Source organism: Phaethon aethereus (assembly GCF_964289735.1).
Source record: "Phaethon aethereus genome assembly, chromosome: Z".
In the NCBI taxonomy this organism is placed as follows: Eukaryota; Metazoa; Chordata; class Aves; order Phaethontiformes; family Phaethontidae; genus Phaethon; species Phaethon aethereus.
Window position 1 is genome coordinate 28,768,911 of NC_138577.1, and position 20,093 is coordinate 28,789,003.

Consider the following 20,093-nt stretch of genomic DNA (forward strand, 5'->3'; position numbering starts at 1 on the left):
ACAAAATGGGCTGCTTTTCTTTTACTTTTTTAGTACAGAACACTTGTGCTGCTAAAGAAGTCAGCTTATATAGCACAAGTCACACACTGATTTGGCATTCAGCATGATCCTGGAAACATATTTTTTTAGATTAAAGTTTATTTTAAAATACAAAGACTATTAAAGGTATCACTAAGACAAGACTTCAATTTTCCCCATAAAGTAAGGTGTAACCTCAAACGCTGTCAGTTGGTGGAAGAGCACTGAGAAGAGCCAAATGGCAGCTGGAAAGAAACTCAGGACATGCTAAAATGAATATTCTCTTCTATTGTTCTTTTACCAAGTTTTAACAACCTGTATTTTCTCAGGGGAAATTCTACATATACTTCAATGATTTTCCCCATTGTACAAATGTACAAAATACATGCTTTCATCCTTTTCAGATGAGAGGACCCAAGTCTGGAACTGATTTACACCATGCACACACTTTGGCTACCATGATGCTAGGTATTTTTCAAATGGATGTGCACACAGCATCTTTGAGGTTGGTCGTAACAGCTTAACCTTACAAAGCAGCTGACCAAGAACTCCTTTGGTATCCAAATGCTAGTTATGGGCAATTTAAGCAATGGGATAAGAATACATGCGTGATTGGTCACTGAGATTCAGTTAAACAGTATTTTACTCCTTGTGCTGCCATGACTTCATTACTTGCCACTATCTGTTGCAATTCATAGCCTGGTGTCTAAATGATAGCCAAACCCTTCTGAGAAATTGGTCCATAATTATACACTTCACTTGGAGAAAATAAAGCAATGTATGTAAAGTCAGACTTTGTTGCAACAGAGAGACTCTGGCTATGGGACTCACTGATGGTCATCTTTTGCTTTAACACACTTATTATAAAGTAGACATAAAGCTAGCCTGAAGTTGGTTTTTTTCTCTGGTATTGTTTAGGTCATTTGTCTGAGGAATGCATTTCATATAAGTGAAAAAAATACCCTAATTAAAAAAAATACTCTAAAAATAAGATTGAAATATTATTTATATTTAGAAAATGGGATTATAAATGTGGTCCTAAGACAGCTCCAAGAGGAGAAAAACTCCTTTCATAATAATTATACTGTAATTTAATCAGTATTTTATTTAATTGTACTAGTATCTTCCCATATGCTATTGTTTAGAATATAATAGTTCATAGTGAAGAACTCCAATGCCTGTAAGTAGCGTAATGAGTAACAATATCCAGATTTATCTTTGTTTTAACCCTGATAAACAGCACATTCAGAGTCTAAAGATTATCTCTTTCAGAACTATACTGAATTATAATCTGTTATTAGTTTCTTTGATCAGAAAAAACTTTGAAAAGAATCGCAACCCATGCAGCAACTGACTTCAGTCAAATATAATGTCTAATTAACTGTTTACAATAGGAGATAATTAAAGCAAACACTTTTCCATTAAGACAATAAATATAAGAAAGCTGCAATAACTCCAGAATTGGCAAAAGAACTCAATTTTTTAAAGCCACTGTCTTTGGATGTCTAAAACCATCTGTGCAGTCAGAATATTGGATCTTCAGTTCTTTCTAGTTATATGATGCCATTCACCTCCTCAGTACCTCCTGTTGGTACTAATGCTCCAACATTCTTACATAACTGCCACAAACTACTATTCCTCTGTAACAACTATTTCTTCTTTTCTCTAAAGAGTGATCGAGGTGGTGGAACGACCATTTGTGGAATTGTCAATTTCTAAGGTGTAGATCTAAGTGGTGAAAGTAGTAAAACATTTATTGTTCAGCAAAAAAGTTGATGGGTGCTGTTTTCCAACAAACATGTAAGCCAGCTACCATATTAACTAAAATTAAAATTTTGCATGAGTCTTTGCAAGTTCAAGACTTCTCAAGTCGTGAATTTCCTTTATCTAAATGCTAGCTATTTCCCACAGCAATAATTGTGTGTCTTAATTTCAGATGTTAAATGATTGCTCTTACCTAATAATATTCAATATATGCAAATCCCCAAATGCCACAGCATATCAGGCTCCTCTTCTATTAATACTCTTCAGACTAATCCACTCCTCCTGCATTCCCTTTCAGGACAGCTGCAGACAGGCTTCAATCTGCAATTTCATACTCTCTAATGTAGATGCTTAATTACACATTTGTTTTGAAGATTTTTGCTCTTCTGCTTGATATATATTTACAAACAGTCAAGTTTTAGTTACTGTTATGTTATTAGAATTCTTCTTAGCAATCATAGTAATAGGGTTTATCTGTTTGAATACATGAAAGGTATAAAGCTATTTTAAAATGAATGCTGAAGCTCTTCAGTCTCAATATAAAAGTTTGTACAGTGTCTATCACACTGCAGAGATTCTTGGACTTTCGAGTGTGACTTGGAGATGACTAATCTGTATGCTTAGCTCTCTAATAGTAATAATTCCAAAGGGACAAGTCTTCGCATGACAGACCATTTTAGTTTTGTATATTTTTTTAGCTGTATAGTGCACAAGACGTTCTGGATATCCTTCACAGCTGGTAAAAAAGGACAATTTTATCTCCATAATAACTAAAGAAAGATATAAATTCACACTCATTGAGATGAAGGAACATAGTGAATCCCAGTGAGATCAGTGAAAAAAAGACAACTCATGTCCTCTTCTGAAGCATGCTGAGCAATACAGAAACATTAATGATTTCATGAAGGGAAGGAGACTAAATCAATCAGATTCAATCCAGAACAAGTTTTAAAAAACATTTACTAATTTCTAAAATCAGTTTCTCTAGTATTTGCATAGGAAAACAACTCGGGGAAATGCTCTGATGTAAAGGCTATCAAAAATCCATAGCATATAATTCATAGCTCAAATCAAATAAAAACAATACAATAAATTGTCTGCTCTATCAACAGAAAAAGAAAACAAGCACCTCCTTATACCACTTTCAAACATACCTGCAAAATATCTGATGACATTCAATCTGATACCAATTCATCACACAAATAGAAATCAAGTGAACTGTATCTGGTTCTCAGACAAAATGATGCTGTTCTCAGACAATACTGATGAACTGCAATATTTGATAGAGGAACTCAACCATGAAAGTCAGCAAAATGGAACTGAAAGCAAAGCTAAGCAAAAGCAAGATCATACTCATCTGACCAGCACAGATAGGAAAATGAAACGGCAAGAAATTCAGCAGTTCTATGTGAGAAACTATTTGCGATCTTTAAGATAATAAGGGAAAAAACACGACCAGCAACACAAGCAACTCAAACAATACAGGTTTGTCATAGTATGGCAGGAATAATTTGATGATTGATTTAATCAAAGAAAAACTGTCATTTGGTAGCCAAGTACTGTACTTCTAAAGAGAAGTCTCACAAATACAAAACAAAGATAAAGCCTAGAAAAAGAACAAAATATTAAGTGAAAATTAAAAAAAACACAACCCCTCACTTTTTTTCCATATTTTTTTCCTTTTTGAAAGTATCAAGTCCAAATTTGCCAGACAACTGAACTCAAAATGGGAAGTAGATGTAGAAGCCCACTATGGAACCTACAAGATAGTTGGAAGACAGCTGAATTTAAGTGAATGGGACTTACGGCGTACTCGGAAAAGCAGAAAGCATCCAGTGCAAGACAAAATTTGAGAATACAAAATTTTAGGTAAAGAAAACTTTAGACCAACTAATACCTACAATATATTTGTCTTAATTTAACTTTGAAACTGTAAGTGCAAATGGTCTCATGGCAGGGCTACCCAAACTCATCCCCCAGCTGTGCTCTGAAAAGGTCAAAGATGAGCCAGGAAGAAAATTTTTTTTTCTTGGGAGGAAAGTTGAAGTGAGAACAGTTCTGTCCTCTTCATGAAATTAAAAAAAAACCCAACCAATATTTTTTTCCAGGTAAACAACTTGCATATATTTACAAATCATGAATCTACTCTAGTGTGTGTGTCCACCCTGAGATAAATTCCAGAGATGAAAACCCATAGCTGAAAAAGTTTGACCAAAGCTTTTCAAGTGCTGTAACAGAAATGCCACCCACGTGAAAGTCAACGGGTTCCACAACAATCATTTGCACTAATTTTATTCGGGTATTACTTAACTTTTTAGTTTCCTCTGGCATGCTTTTATTACATTTATGTACCTAATATGTCTACTTTCGATTTCTTTTCTGTACCTCAGGTGTGAGATTTACAACCTGAAGTGTTTGTGGTATAAGGCTCAATTTAATTCCAACCGGAATTTTGCCTCCATGTTTCATTTCATTGAGATAATGAGACTAATTCTGGTTTATGTATTAAGTGCGGAACAAGGTTATTTAGTTCTGGACTTTTACATTATCAGTTCATTTTGAAAAACAAAATATTTTCTTGCTTTAAGAGTCTGTATGCTATTATCTCTCCTTACAGTTCTAGGGACATTCACCTCATAATATATCTAAAATTTAGACAAGCAGGTGTGCTGATACATGTTTTTTTACTAATGAAATAATACACTGTCTTAACAGATGAGTTTCCTGTGTACTCAGATATTATTTTAATTGAAACAGTGTAATAACAAAAGGAATAACTGCTCCTGCTTTTCCTCAGAACCAAATTAGATTAATAAATGCATAGAAGCAGCTCAGTAACTGCAGAGATTATGACAGGTAATAGATTACTTGCTATGACGGGGAATTTTCTTCACAGCTGTATTTTCTGATAAGGCAGCAAAATAGAGAATATTTTAAACTGGTACCTTTGCAGTACATTGCCATCATCACTTTCGCTTTAAGAACGTTATCGTGTCAATAACTAAGTCTTTAAAAAAAGTGACCTCTTCTACCAGATACCAGCATCATTTTTTTTTAATTCTATAACAGATTTCTCAGAATTTAAAAAAATTATCAGCTTTATTCCATTTTCTTTATTAGAGTCATTTACAAACTGAATACTGGTAGCGATTACTGCAGCAAAGAGCAGGACACTGCTATTTCATACTGCTAGCTAAATGAACAGTGCATTATAGAGAAAAAGACCACACCAGCATTCAAATTTAGCAACACAGGGCTGTAAGAGCCAGCCAATATGTGGTATTTCTTCCCATATAAACAATGCTTTTACAAGATGGTTGTTATCAATATGCAATATATAGAGCACAGACTTTATAAAAAACTCAGGTAATCCCAGGTGATGACGTGAAGCTGTTGGCAGATTCCCTAGGTGTTATCACAGAACATACTATTTTCACACTACCTTCTCCTTTGATCCAACAGTTCCCTCTGGCATTGGCACGAAAATCCTAACAGACAAGCTTCGGATAAAACACGCCTAGCTAAGCTGTCCTAGTACTCCTAATTCCTGTTTTCTTCCACTGCAACTGCAGAGGTTCCTCGGGATTTTTCTACTCTCAGATTTAGATGCTTAAATTCAATGCACTCTTTGCCCAGCTCTGAATTGACCCTGTCATGCCAGAAATTGCTGTGACTTTGCAATTTGAAGTGCACTTCCATGACAATCCTGAGAATCAGAATGATTATAAATGCTGCATATGATTGAAAAGTGCATAGCACTGACCAGTGTGCTAGGATTAATTAAGTTTCAAAGAAAAAAACATATTTCACTAAAGCTTTAAATTGCCCATGCAGTCATCTACATTAATAATCTCATTTCGTATCAAAACTGTTCATTTTGGCTACATGTTTTATTGCCTGAATGTTAATTTGTTATTTGCCTCGTCCTGCTTCTGACTCAAAAGATAGCAGAGGCCATGAACATCACCAAAATTAATTAGTGCTGAATTTAAACGAAAAGCCTGAAGTATATATACACCTACATTAATAACAGATGCATCCAGCTCAGCAAATCAAAGCACATGATACTAAGAACTAATTAATAAAATTATGCTCCTAGTAGAGGTATCTGTACAATATGAAAGCTAAGACCTGATAATTTCTTCAGTGTTTAATCAGCTATTAACTCTCCTTACTGTAACTATATTCTGGTACTGTGTAAACTCCCCTCCTTGTACATGGGAGGAATTTTTTTTTTCTTCATCAAAAGAGTGGCTGTTACCACCTTTATTCCAATGAAGTGAAAGGGTGGGGGAAGAGAAATTATGCTAAAAAAAAAAAAAAAATTAAAAACCAAAAAAACCCAAAGACCTTCCACTGGTTTCAGAAAAAGGTATTCAATTAGGCCTAACCTCGTTAGGAACAGGTTACTAAGATTAATAAGGCTCTGAAACTCACACATCTCCCAAAGTGCCTGGTCTACCTCACCTAGCACACAACAGCATACAAGTTAAAAAGGAAACTTCTGCTGCTAATTGTCCCACATCTTCTTTTTGCTTTCCCATTTAGAGTCAATGAAATAGATTAACTAATCCAATGTCAGAATGAAGAATAACAGATCAGAATAATCATCTATATGGTGCCAATATACCTGCAGGTGCTGGTGATGCTAAACAGGCTTTTTAATTACTTATTTACAATAGTGCCAGGAGGCACTGTTATAATCTCTAAATGGAAAATTATTTAGATGACTGTATCTATCTGTTCATGATCTCCAGTTAACAAGACTTCCTAGTGGCAACTTCAGAACCAACCTTGAAAATTGCCCTGAATTCTAGTGGATTAGGAAAATATTTGTGCTCTGTGAAAATGAGCAGGTTTGACAAATGCCAGACAAAAGCAATTCACAGCACAATAGGGAGTCATGCATCACATGGATTATGTTCATCCATATTCCCTCAACTTCATATGAGGCTCTCCACTGCTAACCAGTATACAGCAAAAGATTTCAGTCCACCGAACATGACCTGAAGAAATTTGCAAATGGGGCCCCTTTGCATATCCTTGAGAATGTACACTTTTTTTAACACTACGGATGTGAAGCCAGTGTCACTTTACACCATTTTCTTAATTTTCCTGCTTTGCATTGCTCTCCCAATCCTCCACAATACCCCAAAAAAGTCAGAGAAAAAGATCTGTCTGCCTGATAAATGGGTTTCTGTGAGTTTTTGAAGACACTTTGTCCATCACATATTTATCCTGAGAAAAGTTTACTTGTTAAGAAAAGCTAGAATAACTTGACATATGTAATGTGTCATCAAAAACTCTTGGTTTTGTTTCCACTAGCTGGAACAAAGATGGTAGATGTTGCTTAAAAGAGGTTTAAGAGAGCCAGGGAACAACATTCTGTACAATATGAACTGTAGTTAGTGGTTGGAAAAAGACTAGTTTATTCTCTTGCTATCTAGAAGTTCAAATAGTAGGTAGAGTTGGCCTGGGTGTAAAATCTGCAATTCTTCAATAAAAAAAGCAAAATATGGACAGAACTTCCCTAAATCACCCACAGTTCCAGTCACATAATAAATCTGTGAGTAATTCCTCCTGGACTCCTGTGGCTTGTTATTTTGTTGTAGTACATGAAACGGCAAAACATTTATATCATTGCCTCCTAGCAAGCCTTCCCATTCTGCATAGGGCCAACAAAGTGTTGAAAGATGGGTAAGAATAAATGAAAAAATAAACTGTACTATAAATGTCAGTAAATAACAGTGTCCTGGACAAACTGTTAACTGTCACTATAGCTGTTAAACAAGTTTTTGCACGAATAGTTTAAGAAATGTACATATGTCATATTCATGTATCTATTGTAGCACTAACTCAGTAGAATTCCTTCATTTAAGTACATATACTTGTACAGTATAGTGATTTTGATTCTGCATCATCTATGAAAGTAGTGATATTCAATATATTTGAAACAATACCAAACCGGTACTTCAAACAAGGGAACCAGGTGAGAATAGATGTACCCATCACAAGGAAAGAATTACATCTGCTGTAAAATGCAGTCAGAGTAGATTAAAAAATTGTGTTCCACACTTTTCAGCACTGGCATTCCCTTAAACAAGCCAAAGGTCTGGAACAAGTAGTTTTTTCAAACTGTATCTATCACAATATACATTTTTCTTCCAATTCTTTGGAATACTGATAGTATAAGACAAAATGACAAGTCAAACTTTGAAAGGTTCCAAAATCCTTGATTGATTGAATCCATGGATAAAATGCATAGGAAGACATTTACTCAGCTGTGACAAAGAGCCATTAAATTATGTTCATTCCATGTCTTAATGAAGTTCACTACAATTTCTCTGTGAAAATATTTCTTCTTCTTGGCAAGGAGCTCATATGTCCTCTCCTTCATTCCATAGCTCATCATTTGATGCAAGATGCAAAATTAGAGCTACAAATACACAAATAATGAAGATCAACATTTCTATAGGTGAAAGCATGCAGATCATAACTTAACCGTGTTGCAGAATTAACCAAACAGGAACTTGGAAGAGAGTGCACCATCATATTTAAAACATTTGGTTTCATTGGAAAACTCCATTTGACATGTTGATTTAAGGAGTGATGTATCATCAGCCAGAGATCCCATGGCATTTGAGAGAAGGAGGAAAAAGTGGAGGTGACAGCCAAATTAAATGTGTGAAATCACCATGGCCCTCAGGCTTTTCCTTTGGGAGGCATTTCCTTCTTTTGGCCACTTCCGTAAGATTATAAATTTGTGTGACATAAATGGGAAAATCACTGATCTCTGATGGGATAGACAGAACCAGAAAATAACCTGCAGTGCATAAAAAAGCAGCCCAGTGACTTTTAACTATTTTAGACACAATCAGTCTCGGATTCAGAGATTGATGATAACTACAAGTACATCATTATTTCGCTTTTTTTGTCTATGCAAATAAATGGTAGAGGCATATTTGCACATGGTGCTAATGCATGTTTGTAATTGGTTAAATGTACAAATATCTTATTGGCTACTCATGCAATCTTCATAAGTACATACGTTATCCCATTTGCAGGTTGTATTCTTCATGACTTAATTAAATAAAAGCAAGTTTCCCAATATCCATTGTACTCATTGAATTCACCTGAAGCAAGCATAGCTTAAACCTTGAAGAAATATTATATTCTTGCTCAAATGTCTTGCTCAAGAAGTGACCTAGTACTTTACTAGCTCTACATACACTGATTGATCTCTAACTGATTATTCCAAAGTATACATGTGTAGTTAGGTCCACTTAACTAAAAAAAGTAATGTGTGTTAAATTATTTATAGACCTCTCAAAAGATAAGCTGGTTAAATCAGCATTTGGCTGTGCTGAAAATGCATACAAACACCAAAGCTCCAAGCTATGAACTGCAATGCAGTCATTTCGTGTTGGCTTGCATTTAGTGTGTTACTCAGCCTGAAACTGCATGACCTGGTATTGAGCCAGGGAAATATTACATTTAACCCCAGGCTAAATAGTGAACCTCTTAAAAGCAGAGAGTGAACATGTAAGTTAATGGTGTCCAATAGCGTGTATTCCTCAGTAAAGCTGCATGCAGGAACACTGTGAAAGAGGAAAAACATTTGACATGGTGGTATTGTTCTCCCTGTTAGCACCAGCTTCAATAAAGTGGTTTGGGAGCAATATCATCTTCAGAAAAGAAGAGCGGTTGTGATCCACCTTAAATACTGGCTTATAATGGGAGCCTGCAACAGTGCAGAGGACTAAATACATTGCATTTTCATTAATGGTTCAAATCTGTGCTGCCAGTTCCTGTCTTGTGATAAGTCCATGATATTCCATGGGATACAGAGTTTAGTCCAGTTTCTAACAGAGAAAAATTGCATTGCATACTCTCTCCACTGTCCATTTTTTCCCCTCAGAAAAGAACAACAAACACAACCACCATCTCCACTGGTCCACATAATGTAGCTGCTTAGAACCATTAAGAATCCATCTCTTAATTTTTCTCCTTCAAATAATTGTGTTTGGAAGGCAAGCAGAAAAAAACACTGCAGTAGAAGTACTTTAATAATGCAATTGCAAGGGAACTGGACTGTACCAGAGGTGAACAGCATGCATGACGGCATTTGTATTTCTGGCATCTCCTTTTGAACAAATAAGATGTTAATCCTAGAGGCCAGTTTTCACCTATCTCAGGAATATTTAGCACACATTTGAATGACTGCAGCTCTATTCCCATGTCTTTCTATCACTGCTAAAGATTTACTACTACTATTAACGGTAAGTGCAGTGGACTCTCACTGTTATTTCAATGAGATTCCTCACACTGAAAGGTCTGCTATTGTTTCACTAAGCATTCTTATCCTGGATGCATTTCTTGTGAGTACAGTAATTCGCAGACCCATATGTAAGTACCTAATATTTTGGCATCTGTGCTGTCCTCAATACAATTTATACCATGTCCAAGAGTCCACATTACAAAATTAGTACTTAATTTCTTCTTCCTCTATCCCTGAAGTCTAAAATCATTAAAAAAAACCAATTTCAACATGCTTTCCATGATAAAAATATAGATCTTCCCCTGGAAGTTTCAGTTCTATTAGAGCAGATATACTAGTTGCACATAACAGTAAAATATAGAGTAGCAAAGCCTGGTTTTCCTTTATTTTATGTCACTTGTGATCTATCATCACAATTCTGATACCTTGCTAATAACTGGAATATAACCAGAAGACACTCACTCACTTTGTCCTACTGTACTCTATGCAGGAACTCACAATAAATCTCACCTGTATCTAATGTCCTATAATAATATTTAACAGTGAAAGAGAATAATGCTATACATAAATGCCTACTTATAGCAGCAGGAAGGAGTTTTACTCACTGCTATGTAAGGATAGTTTTGTGACAACCTATTAAAATTTGGACTTTTTAATAAGTAAAGAAGTCTCAAATATATGGTTAACTGTTCCTGTCTTCTGCATGATAGTAGATGGAGGATCCATGCTGTCAAAACTAAGTATCACTGGAATTGAGTAGATAAGAGAAAACCATAATGACTGAAAATCAGCTGCTCAGTATTATACTTCCCTAGTTTTCAGTCATTGAATTCTGGACTTAGCCCTGAAGATAGAATTTCAGCTAAGCCACAAGTGTAACATAACCTAGCATAAATGAGGCTGGTTAAAAACAGTTTTAATGAATTCACAAACAGAAGTAACCTTAATCGATCATTAAGATCAATGTATTTCATTTTCATGGCCTTTTTTCGATCTTTAAAAGTATTCTTATTTATAATTGTCAAAAAGAAAAAGCTTGTGATAAAATGTTTCCTTAACCATCAATTAGAGCAAAGACAAAATCTTTAGCTTCCTTATTAAATCATAGTCCTCAAAAAAGTTCAACAATGCCAAGAAAGCTTCTCCTCCCCTCCAAATCACAATGCCTCTAGGAATCTGGCCTACACAGAGAATTTATAGCTACTTAATAGGTGGGAAAACAAAGGAATATCACAAGCACTGAATGTCAAAGAAAACTCAACATAAATTTTTTCTTAAGACCATTTTAGTTTGAACCTCCACAACAAAAGGAATCCTCTGAAAGGGAAGTTTGCTGCTTCAGCAACAAGTTACGTGAAGGAAACCTATCCAAGCATGAAAAAGGGAACCTGCAGTCTGAGAATAACAATTTGATTCCAGATTTGTCGATATGTTTATGTCTCCAAGGATGTGTGCAAGGTTTCTAGTGATGTAGCAAGGTGCCTAAGCATGCTGGAGAGTCCCTCTTGGCATGTAGATGCCTGTATTTACAAAATGGTCCTCTCAGACTCAGGTCCTACAGTCCTCTATACAGTGATGTTTTGTCGCATGCTCCTAGATTTCTGCCAGATCCAGAGAAAATCCACCCAGACTCAGGAGCAGAACAAATAACTGAAGGTATAGGATCTTTCCCAAATGAATTTAGACTGTAGTCTCTGTTTAAACTAGCAAGTCTGTGTATAACCCATGAGTTCAGAACACTCTTTTCTTTAAAGGTTTAGTCAAGTTATAGGAACCTGGAAGCGTTGCACATTTACAGACAACCATTTTTTATTTCTAGAATCAGAAAAAAAATTATTTGGGAAGGACACCTCTAGCTCAAACTCCTGGTAAAAGCAGCGCGACCTTCAGAGCTACAGCATGTTGCTCCAGGCCTTCTTCAGTCAATTTTTTAAAATCTCCAAAAGATCCGACAGCTTCTCTGTACAATATCTCCCCATGGTTGACTGCCTCACTGTGGACTTTCTTCGTTATACCAGAAGTTCCCTGGTTGCAACTTCCGACCTCCTGTGCTTTTCTGAGAAAAATTTGACTCCACCTTCTCTATAGTCCTCCAATTATGTCACCAAATAGTACAGACAGGTGCCCTCTTAGAGCTCTTTTCTTCAAGCTAAACAAGCCCAGTTCTTTTTGCCTCTTTTTATATGCTATGTGTTCCAACCCTCTAACCACATTGCTGGTCCTTTACTGGATTTGCCCTAACTTGTTAATCTCTTCTTTCAGGTCGCTCCACAACAGGACAGAGAAACCCACACGTGGCCTTACTAGTGTGGAGAAAAGAAATAATCACTTCCCTCTACTTAGTGGCCACTCTTGCCAATGCAGCCCAGAATGCCGTTACACTTCATTGCTGCAAGGCGTTGCTGACCCATGTTCAACTTGTTTCCTATTAGGAGCCCTGGAACCTCTTCTGCAAAGCTGTTTTCTACCTAGCTGGTCAGTACGTAGCCTGTATCAGTGATTTGGGTCATTCTCTCACAGGTGAAGGACTTGAAGTTGTCATTGGTGAGTTTCATGGAAGGTGTTTGCGGTTGAATATAAAGTTGTTGCAAAAGATCAGTGCAAAACTAGAATGAAATTCAGTAGCAAAGACCTGGAAAGCTAGTACTTTTTCAAGGGGCGTCGGGGGGCTGGAATTCAGTATTTATCATCTGGTATTCTTAGCGGAGTTTATAAGCACATCGCATCAACTACCAAGCCTCTGGGGGGCACTTCCCGGCATGTAAGAAGGAGGACAGTCTGGATTAGAATTATGTTGTGGTTTGTTTAGTAGGTTTTAAGACAGTGTAGATGTAGGAAGCATTGCATTAAACCAGCTAATATGCAAATTGGCAATCAGTGTAGAAGTGGTAGGTGCATGCCTGTTGTCTCAGACTGAAAACTGCTTCAGCCAAAAAGATGTAGTTAATACCTCTGGTACTCTTCTTCCTACAAGTATCATACAAAATGTGATTGTTATACTCTAATAATAGAGAAAGCTATTACATTAAGGCATTATTTGACACTAAACATGGTGTTTCAGAAAGTCTTTTGATTTCTGAAGCAAGCAGTTAGTTGCTATCAACATTCACAACACCAGTAGTATCAGCCCAGTGATTTACCATGATTCGTGAGTGTCTTAGATGATAGAAACTGTCTGTATGGCTAATCAACTGAGAATATCTTTTACATGTAAGGATTATTTCTGGGTTTGTTATTGTACTACCTATGAGCCCTGAACAAGGACTTGGGTAACACATTGCATAACACAACAGTAAGTAACATAGAACAAAAAAAGACTATTCATGCTGAAGACATCATTCAGTCTAAACTTCTTACACCGGTTGATATATAGATTCAAAACAGGCCAGGGAGACTATCAAGAAGCAATGAGGAACTGTTGGTCTCTGGAAAGGATGGCAGTCAGAGCATACCAGTGGCTAAACAGTTGTCAGGTTTTGTTGGCATGAATGCAAAAAAGGGTTTAAAGAAGATAATTACTTAATCCTGGGACCTTTATATGATTTTTTTTCTAGTGCTGAGGTGATAAAGTACAGAAAAGGGATGGAGGTAACTGTGTGAAAAATGTGCCAAATGAGGCCATGAAGACTGGATTATGGGCCAGTGAAGGAGTCAGTCTGTATCTACTGCTAGCAATGGTGACAGCAGTGCAGCTGTCAAGGGTTGTGCACGTGAAGGTGAGCACTTACAGGTCCCATGGTGGAACCAGTGATGAGATAGTGGTGGCATGTCATCCTGAACAGATATAGCTGGGAAAGGCTAGCTTTGCCTAGCTTAGGGAAAAGAATGTTTCATTATTTCAGAGGCAGAGATGCTGAGGAAAGAAAAGGCCATAATTTAAGTTTTATAGAGAAAAAAAATCTCTAAAACCAAAGTTACGTAGAAAATTACACCCAATTAGAGCCCAGAGAATTAACCTAAAATGAGTCCAGTTCTGAGCTGCACGTAAAACCAAAGGGATAAGATGCAGACAGGAAAAGAGTTAAAACAATGTGTTCAGGCCTGAGCCTACAACCTATCTTATGAAGATACAGTCCTATCTCATTGGTACCAGAACCAAAGAGGTCAACATGGATCCACATATGTGCAGAAGATCACAAGTACAGCCAAGTTATAGAGCAGAGAGAGGAAGGCTTTGCCTCACACTTAGTGACATGTCACTATAGTCTTGGGGGAGTTCCAGCAAGTCAACATCCCTATTTTTAATAAAACAACTGCTTGGGCATGAAAAAATATGTTATTTTATTATTCAATTCAAAAACATCGAGAAACCAGTTCATGATTTTGATCGGCACTTTCATCACTTAACTTTATGGGCTCTGAAATGCTGCCAGTGATCAATCAAGAGTGACCTCAAGCTCATACAATGGTCAATAGGAAGGGAATTTGGGAAATTGTCCTGCTGCAAGTAAATAAAAAAAAATGCAACAGGGAGGCTCTATGAATATTATCATACGCTTTTAATTAGCTCATATTCCCTAGTAAACTATGATGGCAGGATGTATGAAAAGTCAGTTTTTACAACTCCGTCAATGAGTACTTTTTCAATGAAAAATTAACATGTTCTCAGCCTGTTTCTTAACAGTCTAGAAAATTGCCTGGAGAATAAATATTTTGCATGTGTACCAATTCCACCTTATAACTCCTAGCACTGGTCCCATGACTTTAGTATTCTAACAACATTAAAGCTCTCTGGATTATGGAATTATAATAATGAAAACAAATTATGCCTGTCTGGAAGATCCCAGTTAGGATGTAATTATGATGTAAATCACAAGGGCAAAGTAATAAAAATGCATGGTTGTGAGGGCCTACTTACGATCATATAAAAATGCTTTCACTAAGCACTCACTGCCCTGGTGAATATTTTGTATCACTGGAATTATGGTTATGCTGTCTGCCAAGGCATATAACAATATCTACACTGGTTATAAGCAATATATTCATTATGTACAGATAGGTTGTGGTCCATGATATATTTCTATTAGCAATGGGCAAGTAATACCATTTATGTGAAATTACTGACAGAACCACCACATGTTGCAATGCCTTTGATACACATTTGGAAAGAAACTGCTTTATTTCTGTTCTTTCCTGCCTTGTACGTTTATTTAATTAGCATAGAATTATTTGTTTGTTAATACCGCAACACAGAGGCTAGTACAAATAGTACAAAGGAAGATAGAGGGCTATCCATTACACCTTCTGTATTTTAGGCATGTGAATATATTGCTTGCACACCAAAACTTTCCAGAGATGTTTCCATAATTTTATCAGCAAGCATCTTTTATATATACACACACATACATATATATATGAGGTATTTAACAGCTTCTGTACTGAATTTTGGTTAAACATTGACAGAGTCATTCCAGTATATCTCAAGACTGCATCATAAGAAGTCTAGTGACAGGGAAATCCTCAACCCTCTTCTTGACATGGGTCACACTTTAACAGATGGCTGTGAATCCTCATGGCTACTCGCGACTGTGAGGAAAATACTCCCCACTCCCAATTCCAATCATCTCTGTAGTGCTTAAAGCAAATGAAACACTATTTTTAGAAAACGTAATGCATTTGCCCCCAAATTTCAATTCTATATAGCAGGTGTAACAAAGAAAAAGCATTACGGCCATGTTCTCCACACTCATAGCTTGACAATCAGGAAAGCCAGGAGTATGAAAGTGTTCAGAATGTCTTTACTATTAAAAGATCAATTTCCCAGTTTAACATTTATTGTAAGTGGAAGGAACTGCACATGCGGATCAGTAAGCTACTGAATGTGTAAGCATCATGAAGCTCTCTCTTAATGTTGCATAACCTTGTTCTCTACCTTAACCCCATAAGAACTAATTGCAGAGGCATTTGGTGGCTACCCTTATACTGTTGTCATCCTGGAGAACCAAGACAACTTTGACTATTCAATGTGTTGGGAGGGTACATGTGGTAAAACAAGCAGGGTTATCAGTAATTAAAAAATGGGGTTGAGATCCATCATTTCTTTTCCAGCAATAGAGAGGACTTATAAAGTTGATTAGTAGAGATTAAAGACGCCCTCAACAGCCAGGTACTGGGTAACAAAATCACATTCAAAGAAAGTTGGGCATACACTGCTTTTATAAAATGTATTCTGTGTTATTATCTGCACTGACACAGTAACATTTATGTAGGGATACCTTTTGGGGTTCTTTTGGTTGCTCTTATTTCTCTCTACTCTTTGAATTTCTTCTAGATCTCCAAAATGGCTATAGAGTAGACATGCTTATGCACCTTCTTTCTGTAAGAAGTAGATCTGAAAACTCACAAGTCCAAGCATGACAAATACAATGTTTTTAAATTTGTGTAAACAAGCAGTACCAAACAGATTATATGCACGCAGCCTCTTTAACTATAAAAACATAGATAATTTAATTTCTTTTATTAGAAGTTTAATCAATGCACTGTAAAAATAGGCAGAGTAATTCTTTCACACACTTTATACTTTCTTACAAAATTCTTTTACACTTAATGTTAATTCTTTAGCAACAAATGATCAAATGGTGAGGAATGCCTCAAAGGACCCAGCCATCTAAGAAGTCAGCTCCCATTTCCACCCATGATCCCCTGACACTGAGGGAGGCTTGGAGATACAAATGAGTGTAAATACGGTTCACTATGTAGCCAAACTACTAGTATTGATATGTCAGGAATCCAACCTGTCATGGGCTTAATGGTCTACTGAGAAAGCTTCTGTGTTATTTGAATGGCACAAATAGCCTTGTGCTATTTAAAATTCTGAATTTAATTTTGATGCATGTGGTGTCTTAGGGCTCTTCTAACCGATAGTGAGCAAAAGAATAGCATCGGGAAACTGAGCTAAGTTAAAATGAGACTGTTGCAACAGAACCATGTGCTGTAAAGATGCAGGGAACTAACAGTACAACTGCTAGAAGACAAAGGTTCCTAAATGTTTTTTAAGAAGCCCTTCTTTGCTGTAGTAGCCTGGGTCCTTCAGGCCCAAGCTGCCTAACTACAGACGTGTACTCCATTTACAGCCATGTTCCAAGCTCCCAGGCTCCTACCTCCTCTCTCCCTCAGGGAACCATCTCTACACCCTTTCTCTACAGCCCTGCCCCATGAAAGCCTTGCTTTATCTGCTGCACCTGGGCATGCCCAAGGATGGCAAGCATGGACCTGCTCCCAGCACTGCTGCTCCCAGGCTGTCTCAGCCTGCCTTTTTGCTGCACCATGGCAGGGAAGAGGCAACAGGATGAGACACAACCCATCCCCATCAACTGAACAGACACAAAAAGCGTACTCCATGTTTATCTTCTGCCACTTGTCCTGACTGACTTCTGTCCCCCCTACTAAAAATAAACATTATACTTTTTGGATGGCTAGAGAGCAGTTGTTGGGACTGAGAGCAGATAAACTCCCCATAATCCAGGAGGAAGCAGTTAAGGACCTGCTATGCCACCTGGACACCCACAAGTCTATAGGGCCTGACGAGATCCACCCAAGAGTACTGAGGGAACTGGCAGAGGAGCTTGCTAAGCCACTCTCCATCATTTATCAGCAGTCTTGGTTAACAGGGGAGGTCCCAGATGACTGGAGGCTTGCCAATGTGACACCCATCTACAAGAAGGGCTGGAAGGAGGATCCTGGGAACTACAGGTCTGTCAGCCTGACCTCCGTACCAGGGAAGATTATGGAGAGGTTCATCTTGAGGGTGCTTACAGGGCATGTGCAAGACACCAGGGGATCACGCCCTGGGATTGCTTAGTCTGGAGATGAGGAGGCTGAGGGGTGACCTTATCCCTCTCTACAACTACCTGAAAGGGGGTTGTGGTGAGGTGGGTGTTGGTCTCTTCTCCCAAGTAACTAGTGACAGGCCGAGAGAAAAGGGCCTCAAGTTGCACCAGGGGACATTTAGGTTGGATGTCTTTACTGAGAGAGTGGTCAAGCATTAGAACAGGCTGCCCAGGGCGGCGGTGGAGTCACCGTCACTGGAAGTGTTCAAAAGACATGTAGACATGTCACTTCAGGACATGGTTTAGTGGGCATGGTGGTGTTGGGTTGATGGTTGGACTTCATGATCTTAGAGGTCTTTTCCAACCTTAATGCTTCTATGATTCTGTAAAAGGAGTAAAAGACTAAAGGAGAAAAAAGGCTAGAGAGCATTTTCCTTGCACTTCCCAGATTGCATTCCACCTTGCCCTAGGGAAGGCTCCCACACAGTATGGCAATGCTGCCGGACAGTTTTATTGTCTACTCTTTATTATGCCTGTATAAATACAGCAGAACTCCAATATTCTGACTGTGGTTTTGTTTTTGGTTTTGTTTTTTTAAAGTAGTTCATGTGTATGTCTACTCTTGTATATGAGAACAAAATGTTTCCCTCTCTGCTTAAGTTTTACTGTGCAGTCTTCCACTTTAGTGATTTATTTATACTCACTGACTGAGAAAGAAAACAATTATCTAAAAAATAAAATTATAATCTTCATTAAATCCGTATTAGCTGCTAATGCACTTTGTGGCTTCCTTATTTATATTCAATACAAACATGTGTATATAAGTATTGGTGTTGACAAATACTTATTTAGGCATAAGTTTTTGTCATATTACATAATACTGTAAGCAACACTTGTAATAGCACAAAGGCAGAGCAAAGACTCTACTCACCAAGCCATCCTGATCCAGAATTGGGTATGCACATATCTGTTTCAGCACTGGGCAAGACAAATCCAACGACAAAAACTTCAACCCCATCAGCCATTAGGGCCATTCCCAACACAAAGAAGAGGGCCCACTGGAAACGACCATGGCCACATTCTTGTATTATCAGTTCATACTGCTGTGCTAGCTCTTCTTCATCAGCTTTCCTCTCTGTTTCCAGTTCATGACGATCCTTATATTCATCACGCATAGACTGACCTAAGGCCACCATGCTGTCCTTGCCCTGCCCCATGTTTGGGATTCCCTGATACTCCCCTTCATAAATTTCATCATCTTCATCATGCCCTTCAGTTGCTTCACTTGATCCTTCATCATCATTAGCTTCTACACCGTAATTTCCTCCTGTGACATAGTAATCATCATCATCTTCCTCATCCTGGAATCGGTTGTAGGACCTCTGTGTGTAGCCATCCTGAGCTCTGTCAACAGCTTTATTCACTTTTTTCACTGCTTGCCTCTTCACCTCTCTGGCAATATCTTTTGCCCCTTTCACTAATGAAGTCCTGTCTTTGTATGTTTCCTCCATCTTGTATCAGAGAAGGATTGCTGTTATGCTGCAGAGGGTCTGCTGAACACCGTTTAGAATATGTATTGTGTGTTGGACATCAGCAGGAAAAGCCCTGTAACATTGAAGCTGTAATATTCAACCTGCAAAATATGAGAGAAAGAAGTTTATACTTTGCTCCTTCTCAGTTGCTTCTTTACACTGATATGGTACCATACCAATCTTCATTTAAGCACTCGACACCACAGTTCAGGGCTTCAAATATAAGAACCTGGATTTTCTTCAGAGATGCAAATATCCCAGGTTACAAGGAAAATACTCTAAAGAGAAATCAAGTATCAATACCGGTTTTCCGAATGAATTTATTACACTCAAGCCTTTCAATGGATACCAGGTTTTATTCTGAAAGAAAACAAGCAATTCATGCACCATACATCATATTGACCCTGTCTGCAGTGTCCTTCCCCATTTGAACACCCTGCTATGTAATAAAAGGCTACAAATATCAGCTTTTCTCTCAGTGAGTTACCATGAAATATCTGTTCTCTGTCCAGCCTCCCACTTATAGAAATCTTGTAGGGAGTTAACATTCCTGAGATCTGTACCAGTTTCTCAAAGCTGACTGAACTTGGCCAATGCATTCACAGTGCATTCATGCTGAGCCTTAGCAGTATGTACTCCCACCCTAAAAAAAATCAGTGCAAGGAACTGGGTGGATGGAATTGGTGGCACTTACACACTTTGGAGATTTCCAGTACTTAAATCATGGACAGA

The 20,093-nt window shown here is 37.6% G+C and overlaps 1 protein-coding gene across 1 annotated transcript in view; it reads right to left on the bottom strand.

Moving 5' to 3' along the window:
- Nucleotides 1–19,340, bottom strand: part of SV2C (synaptic vesicle glycoprotein 2C) — a gene marked incomplete at both ends in the record, with an annotated part of 77,861 nt that extends 58,521 nt beyond the window's left edge. The window contains one exon of the mRNA XM_082013208.1: nt 18,757–19,340. Coding sequence (XP_081869334.1) covers nt 18,757–19,340 — 584 coding nt within the window. The remainder of the gene's footprint in view (nt 1–18,756) is intronic.
- Nucleotides 19,341–20,093: the final 753 nt, after the last annotated feature.